This window comes from Panulirus ornatus, chromosome 50 (assembly GCF_036320965.1).
Source record: "Panulirus ornatus isolate Po-2019 chromosome 50, ASM3632096v1, whole genome shotgun sequence".
Classification (NCBI taxonomy): domain Eukaryota; kingdom Metazoa; phylum Arthropoda; class Malacostraca; order Decapoda; family Palinuridae; genus Panulirus; species Panulirus ornatus.
The window spans coordinates 23,835,097-23,844,071 of NC_092273.1; the positions used below are offsets into that span (position 1 = coordinate 23,835,097).

At 40.6% G+C, this 8,975-nt stretch overlaps 1 protein-coding gene across 5 annotated transcripts in view; it reads right to left on the minus strand.

Moving 5' to 3' along the window:
• LOC139764667 (uncharacterized) overlaps positions 1 to 8,975 on the minus strand; it is a 190,828-nt gene that overhangs the window by 172,827 nt on the left and 9,026 nt on the right. For all 5 annotated transcript variants that reach the window (XM_071691539.1, XM_071691537.1, XM_071691540.1 and 2 more), the window contains exon 2: positions 646 to 764. In XM_071691539.1, the coding sequence (XP_071547640.1) occupies positions 646 to 764 (119 nt within the window). The remainder of the gene's footprint in view (positions 1 to 645; positions 765 to 8,975) is intronic.

Below are 8,975 nucleotides of genomic sequence, written 5' to 3' on the forward strand. Positions count from 1 at the left end.
ATCTCATTTCCAGCACATCCATCCTCCTGCGCACAACTCTATCCATAGCCCACGCCTCGCAACCATACAACATTGTTGGAACTACTATTCCTTCAAACATACCCATTTTTGCTTTCCGAGATAATGTTCTCGACTTCCACACATTCTTCAAGGCTCCCAGAATTTTCGCCCCCTCCCCCACCCTATGATCCACTTCCACTTCCATGGTTCCATCCACTGCCAGATCTACTCCCAGATATCTAAAACACTTCACTTCCTCCAGTTTTTCTCCATTCAAACTCACCTCCCAATTGACTTGACCCTCAACCCTACTGTACCTAATAACCTTGCTCTTATTCACATTTACTCTTAACTTTCTTCTTCCACACACTTTACCAAACTCAGTCACCAGCTTCTGCAGTTTCTCACATGAATCAGCCACCAGCGCTGTATCATCAGCGAACAACAACTGACTCACTTCCCAAGCTCTCTCATTCATAAATGCACCAAATTAATATCAAGACAACATAACCACTAGTGACTAAAAGTGTGGCAGAAAACATTACTCAGTTAACTTTACAAGCAAGGATAATAATGTATATAGTAATATAATGAAGTTTACCACTTGCAAATAATGGTTACAGTACTTGGGACTTAAATGGATACCTTGCTGAGCTCTGCTTTCCATTCCTCCCGTTGTTTCTCCTGCTCTTCAGGTGAAAGAGCATTGAAAGTGTCATGGACGCCACTGTCAGGAGTCACAGCGTCGTAAGTCACTTCTTCGGCTGCAAAGATACCAAATCATGAATATCATGAAGAAAGAAAACAATAAAATCAATCAAATTTCCTTTCCAAAGGACTCACAGAACTACAAGAAATTACACCACGATTTAGATTTTTTTTTTTTTTGCTTTGTCGCTGTCTCCTGCGTTTGCGAGGTAGCGCAAGGAAACAGACGAAAGAAATGGCCCAACCCACCCCCACACACATGTATATACATACGTCCACACACGCAAATATACATACCTACACAGCCTTCCATGGTTCACCCCAGACGCCCCGATTCAATCCACCGGCAGCACGTCAACCCCGGTATACCACATCGCTCCAATTCACTCTATTCCTTGCCCTCCTTTCACCCTCCTGCATGTTCAGGCCCCGATCACACAAAATCTTTTTCACTCCATCTTTCCACCTCCAATTTGGTCTCCCTCTTCTCCTCGTTCCCTCCACCTTCGACACATATATTCTCTTGGTCAATCTTTCCTCACTCATTCTCTCCATGTGCCCAAACCATTTCAAAACACCCTCTTCTGCTCTCTCAGCCACGCTCTTTTTATCTCCACACATCTCTCTTACCCTTACGTTACTTACTCGATCAAACCACCTCACACCACACATTGTCCTCAAACATCTCATTTCCAGCACATCCATCCTCCTGCGCACAACTCTATCCATAGCCCACGCCTCGCAACCATACAACATTGTTGGAACCACTATTCCTTCAAACATACCCATTTTTGCTTTCCGAGATAATGTTCTCGACTTCCACACATTCTTCAAGGCTCCCAGAATTTTCGCCCCCTCCCCCACCCTATGATCCACTTCCGCTTCCATGGTTCCATCCGCTGCCAGATCCACTCCCAGATATCTAAAACACTTCACTTCCTCCAGTTTTTCTCCATTCAAACTCACCTCCCAGTTGACTTGACCCTCAACCCTACTGTACCTAATAACCTTGCTCTTATTCACATTTACTCTTAACTTTCTTCTTTCACACACTCTACCAAACTCAGTCACCAGCTTCTGCAGTTTCTCAGATGAATCAGCTACCAGCGCTGTATCATCAGCGAACAACAACTGACTCACTTTAATGGTTTATTTGTTGCATATGATGCATATGGATATGTTTACCAACAAAACTGTTTACCAAGTAAACAAGCTATGGCTGTAGTATGTATTTAGGAGGAATATCACACCATTGTTAAAAGGAAATCTAAAGAATATGCTAATGGTGACTCATGGGAACAGCAAAATATCTGTTGGCAATAATAAGGGAAATTGAGAAAATAAAGTATCACAGCTAAGAGAAGCAAATTCCTTCCATTTGATGCACATTAACCATAATGTGATGAAAGTGTGAGGGAACACAAGAGAAGGAAAAATAAAAATATCAAATATTCTGATAGTGTACACGGTAAAGGAAATATATCAGAAATAATTCTGAAGCTGGGTCTTTACAGGAAGTGATGACAAGCAAAAAATGTGTGAGCAGGTATTGTGATGTTTGCTGGGAGGCATGGGACAACCCACCACATTCCATGTTAACAAAAAGCAGGGAAGATTAACCATTTCATGTTGAGTGGTGACAGCTGAAAGAACAACCAGCAGTATAAAAACAAAAACCTGTTATTAATGGTATAGTAATGATGTTTGTTTGCAAGTGCTTTCCTTATAAATATGCAGATTTCTCAAGACTGTATTTCCCCACATTCTCAAAGAAGTAAGAAAACATTACTGTATATCTCAAGAAATTTGTTTTTATTGATGGCAATGTATTTAGTTATATTTCAATGATGAAGTAAATGATATTCAAAAAATCATGCTAGAATTGATTACTGAAACAGCAAAACATGAAAGAATTGAAAACCCTATAATAATTAATACTGATGAAAGCAATAATGGATTTCTTAAATCAACTTTGCTCTTCTCCACTGGCAGTAATTACTTTAATACATTTGTCGTAACACACTCAGTTAAGTGAGGTTTTTCATGCTGTAACAGCTTCTAAAACATATGAATATGAAAAGAAAAACAATACCATATACCTTTAAGTGATCTGTGACAAATATACTGATACAATTTTTGTCAATACTGTACTGGATGGTTATTTTAGCTGCACCCCTAAAGAATATTATCACCAAAAATCTGGGATCAAACTACTACACGCCAAGGATTGAGAAGCCACAGTAGGCACTGAGTAAAGTCTTGTTTTTAGATGTTCTATAATTTGAGCTCATTTCCAGGTCTAAATAAATACTTAACTAGATAGACACACTAGACTGGGCTCCAGATTTCTTCAATCCCCCCTCACCCCCCACCCCCAACTATGGATTTGCATGACTCTGGAACTCTGGAACCATAACTTTCCAGCAAAAATAATGGACTTCTGTCAATCCATGGAAAAAATCTATATCTGTTTAGCACAGTATACCATTTAAAAACTATGAATTACAGGTCAGTACTACCACATTCACTTAGAACAACACTTTGCACAATGTCTTGCCACAAAAGCAAATGATACACAGTACAACGGCATAAAATATAACACTACAGCATCAAATAACATTTTCCACAATCTGAAAGTTTCACACAATGCGTGCAAGAAAGTACAACCATAACTCTATCACATAAAATAATGAACTATTATGATCTGCCAAGCCATACAACATCTTTAACAAAACATAAACTCCATAACATATTAAAACAGAATGGTAATAAAAAGTCAAAATGAAACTCTATAACAAAATAAATATAGCATATTATATATATATAATTGGGAGGTGAGTTTGAATGGAGAAAAACTGGAGGAAGTAAAGTGTTTTAGATATCTGGGAGTGGATCTGGCAGCGGATGGAACCATGGAAGCGGAAGTGGATCATAGGATGGGGGAGGGGGCGAAAATTCTGGGAGCCTTGAAGAATGTGTGGAAGTCGAGAACATTATCTCGGAAAGCAAAAATGGGTACGTTTGAAGGAATAGTGGTTCCAACAATGTTGTATGGTTGCGAGGCGTGGGCTATGGATAGAGTTGTGCGCAGGAGGATGGATGTGCTGGAAATGAGATGTTTGAGGACAATGTGTGGTGTGAGGTGGTTTGATCGAGTAAGTAACGTAAGGGTAAGAGAGATGTGTGGAAATAAAAAGAGCGTGGTTGAGAGAGCAGAAGAGGGTGTTTTGAAATGGTTTGGGCACATGGAGAGAATGAGTGAGGAAAGATTGACCAAGAGGATATATGTGTCGGAGGTGGAGGGAACGAGGAGAAGAGGGAGACCAAATTGGAGGTGGAAAGATGGAGTGAAAAAGATTTTGTGTGATCGGGGCCTGAACATGCAGGAGGGTGAAAGGAGGGCAAGGAATAGAGTGAATTGGAGCGATGTGGTATACCGGGGTTGACGTGCTGTCAGAGGATTGAATCGGGGCATGTGAAGCATCTGGGGTAAACCATGGAAAGCTGTGTAGGTATGTATATTTGCGTGTGTGGACGTATGTATATACATGTGTATGGGGGTGGGTTGGGCCATTTCTTTCGTCTGTTTCCTTGCGCTACCTCGCAAACGCGGGAGACAGCGACAAAGCAAAAAAAAAAAAAAAAAAAAATATATATATATATATATATATATATATATATATATATATATATATATATATATATATATATATATATGACAGCTAGAGACTGAGTGTGAACGAATGTGGCCTTTGTTGTCTTTTCCTAGCGCTACCTCGCGTACATGCGGGCGGAGGGGGTTGCCATTTCATGTGTGGCGGGGTGGCGACGAAAATGAATAAGGGTAGACAGTATGAATTATGTACATGTGTATATATGTATATGTCTGTGTGTATATATTTGTATACGTTGAGATGTATAGGCATTCATACATGCGTGTATGGACGTGCATGTATATACATGTGTATGCGGGTGGGTTGGGCCACTTTCGTCTGTTTCCTTGCGCTACCTCGCTAACGCGGGAGACAGCGACAAAGTATAATAAAATAAATAAAATATATATATGCTGTAACCACGAGAAAATACAAACACGATAAGTTCCCAAGTAATCAATTCATGAAAATGCGTTTGTGAACTTGTCACATTTCAATTATATTTTTTTTTTTTTTTTTTTCATACTATTCGCTATTTCCCGCGATAGCGAGGTAGCGTTAAGAACAGAGGACTGGGCCTTTGAGGGAATATCCTCACCTGGACCTCTCCTCTGTTCCTTCTTTTGGAAAGAAAAAAAACAAAAAACGAGAGGGGAGGATTTCCAGCCCCCCGCTCCCTTCCCTTTTAGTCGCCTTCTACGACACGCAGGGAATACGTGGGAAGTATTCTTTCTCCCCTATACCCAGGGAATATATATATATATATATATATATATATATTCTTTTCTTTCAAACTATTCGCCATTTCCCGCATTAGCGAGGTAGCGTTAAGAACAGAGGACTGGGCCTTTGAGGGAATACCCTCACCTGGCCCAATTCACTGTTCCTTCTTTTGGAAAATTGAAAAAAAAAACAAAAAACCGAGAGGGGAGGATTTCCAGCCCCCCGCTCCCTCCCCTTTTAGTCACCTTCTACGACACGCAGGGAATACGTGGGAAGTATTCTTAATCCCCTATCCCCATATATATATATATATATATATATATATATATATATATATATATATATATATATATATATATATATATATATATGAACAAAGTGCACATGAACGCACACCTTCATAGAACATACAAACCTCCAACAGCCAGGTTCGAACCCGGGACCTCTGTGATTATGGTGTGGCAGTTGGCAACTCAAGGGTGGGCCACTTTGATAACTTTTTCTTTTCCCTATACCATAAAGTTTTGGAAATCTTTACCCTTTAATGTCTTTCCCAATAATTATGACCTGGCACATTCTAAGAGATTTTTCACTTCCTCTAAAATTCAAATACTTTCCCATGTCTCTTATTTACAAAATCCTCTCCAATTTTCAATCAAGGCGCAGCACTGAATTGTAGAATTGTCTGAGACTGGAGCCTCCAATGCGCAATATATATATATATATATATATATATATATATATATATATATATATATATATATATATATATATATATATATATAATGTATGCCATTTCTTTTTACATGTTCGCCATTTCCTGAGTCAGCGAGGTAGCGCCGAGAACAGACAAATAGCCTCATCCGACCATATCCACACTCGACATGCTACTTATGTGCAATGCACCGAAACCAAAGCCCGCGAACAAGAACCAGGTACAACAAGGCCTTCCTGTGAGGTAAACTATGAAGCCCATGTGACCATATCAACACACACAGTATAAGGTGATGTTCCCGAGATGCGGAAGCAGTTACAAATGCATTATCTGGGGCTGCCATGGAGAGCGGCAGTTCTGCGCGTGGGGCTTGGTGCAAATTGAGGTACAGCAGGATGGACTGAAGGTTTATAAAAAGCTGGAGGAGGGGAAGAAGGAGGAGGAGGAGGAGGAGGGGAAGAAGGAGGAGGGGAAGAAGGAGGAGGGGAAGAAGGAGGAGGAGGAGGAGGAGGAGGATCATGACCTTAGGCTAATACGCGACTGAAAAAATGAAACCCAAGTAACACTAAAACGAGGAAGTCGGTACAACTCGATTTCTAGAAGAAGAAAAAAGTTCGGAGGCGAAGGAAATGTTGGAACTGTGTTACATGTGGAATCTGAGGAGAGAGAGAGAGAGAGAGAGAGAGAGAGAGAGAGAGAGAGAGAGAGAGAGAGAGAGAGAGAGAGAGAGAGAGAGAGAGAGAGAGAAAAGAAAGCCATGATGATGTTCTTATAACCAAAGAACAACCCCAGAGAGATCAAAGGTCACCTGCTCTCCAACACAAAGCATTAGATTACATAATGTACAAGAATGCTTCAAAGAAAACGGATGGCCTGTCATTTTCTCTGGTAGGAACAAGGCTAAACTATTAGAAGCCGCTGTCATTAAGAAACACAGGAACCTTGAGCCCAGAAGACATGCTATCTTGTGATCTTTACCATCACGACTGCATGAAAAGACATCACTGGCCTTTATTTCTTCTTCTTTTTCCCCTTTTAATGGCTAATAATAAGGCGTGGGCTAGTAATAATAAACTTGTAAGAATTTCAATAAACCGATAATATTTCGAGTCCAATGACTTTCACTTCCTACCACGCAAGACAAAACTTCATCGTATGACATACCAAACATAAAAAAAAGGGAGCGATACTAATTCCTTCCAGATATACTGCATCATATCATTGTGAACAAAATATATTTCATAGTTTAGCGTCCGTTCTCGGACAGGATAAAGAAAACACATCGGTGGCACCAAAGGGCGCTATGCGGGGAATGACGAAGACACAGAGGGAAAAACACAACGATTTTTATTTTTTGCTCAAGTTGGTACAGAAGAAAAAAAGGATACCACCAAATATCATGACCAGCAGGAAAATAAATGGCCACTTTTCTCAAGACTGCTTTCGCACAGGGGAGGGTTGCGTTCAAGTCGAATTTGGGCTGACTGTTTTAAACATCGAATTTGGGCTGACTGTTTCAAACAGAACCTTACCGTTCCCTTCATGAGCAGGGGTTTGTGTGTCCCGTTTAATACACTGCTTCATACTATCTAAACTAATAATGTAAATATGGGATATTTACACCCCTGTGCTCAAACATGGAGGAAGGAGGTCGCCCAAGCAGGGGTGGCAAATGTGGACCACTTTGTCTCCTCCCCCGTATATTGTGGGAGCCTATGGATACTCCTGATGGAGTAATAGGGAAGATAACAATATAAACAAGGTAGATAGAAGCCACTTTATATACAGAATAAGCGTACCTGGCTTCGTGACCCATTATAGTTTTCCCCATAGATACAAAAAAGGCCATACTGAACAGGTTAGGCGAGATAAACATTAAATAAAAATGTCCTTCAATCACACGGCGCGTTTCAGCCACTAGCTCAAAATCTTGTCACAACTTCACACGGGCCTTCGACCAGCACACTTCAGGTGGTTCCCAGCGGGTATCGACCAAGGCTCGACCAGTTAGTTCGCCGCAACATGACCGCAGTCTGAACACGCCTCTCCCTAGCTGGCCCTAAGAAATGGAGATTTTAACTCACGAGAGATTTTTAACAGTATCTCACAAGGAAGTTGAAAACAAGTAATCAATAATCTCTATGCTGTAAATATCTCACGTATATGCAAAGACCAAGTTAGGTAATATGAGTCCACGGGGAAAATGAAACACGATAAGTTCCCAAGTGCACTTTCGTGTAATAATCACATCATCAGGGGAGACACAAGAGAGGAATATAACAGTCAGTTGATATACAACGAAGAGACGAAGCTAGGACGCCATTTGGTAAACATGCGATTGTCGTCAATGCTCTGTTCTAAACGCTACCTCGCTAAAGCGGGAAATGGCGAATATGCATGAATATATATATATATATATATATATATATATATATATATATATATATATATATATATATATGTGTGTGTGTGTGTGTGTGTGTGTGTGTGTGTATACACACACACACACACACACACACACACACACACACGCGAGTCCAAGGGGAAATGAAACACTAAGTTCCCAAGTGCACTTTCGTGTAACAATCACATCATCAGGGGAGACAAGAATTATAAGTCAGTAGTATCTCCCCTGATGATGATGTGATTATTACATAAAAGTGCACTCGGGACCTTATCGAGTCTCATTTCCCCGTGGACACACAGGAATATACTTGATCACATGCTCAGTGGTGTTCCTTTCCAATATATAATATGCAACCAGTTTAAACTTTTAACATTTGAGACAACATCTAAGATCTGTATTCGATCAATTCACAGCCAACCTTCATTTGAGGTTCTGTTAACAATACTCCAACACATCCTTAACCCCAGACTAGAGTGTTTTAAAGTGAAACACCCACTTCCACACAATGACACAAGCCTCCATCTTTTCACGATTTCACACTTTCATACCAAGAGTTCCCAACCCCTGGGGTCACCGCCACGAATCTGTCTGTCTGTCTGTCGGTCTTGGGGTCACGAAACCGGTCATCAAGACTCGAACACGGCTGTTGCAACGCGTCTGTTCAAAAAGCTAAACCAAGACAGCGCCTCCGCGACCTTGAGCAAGGCGCCAAATGTTCCTAGTGCCATTATCATCACTATCATCATCATACAACCCCAGGATTCCTTCT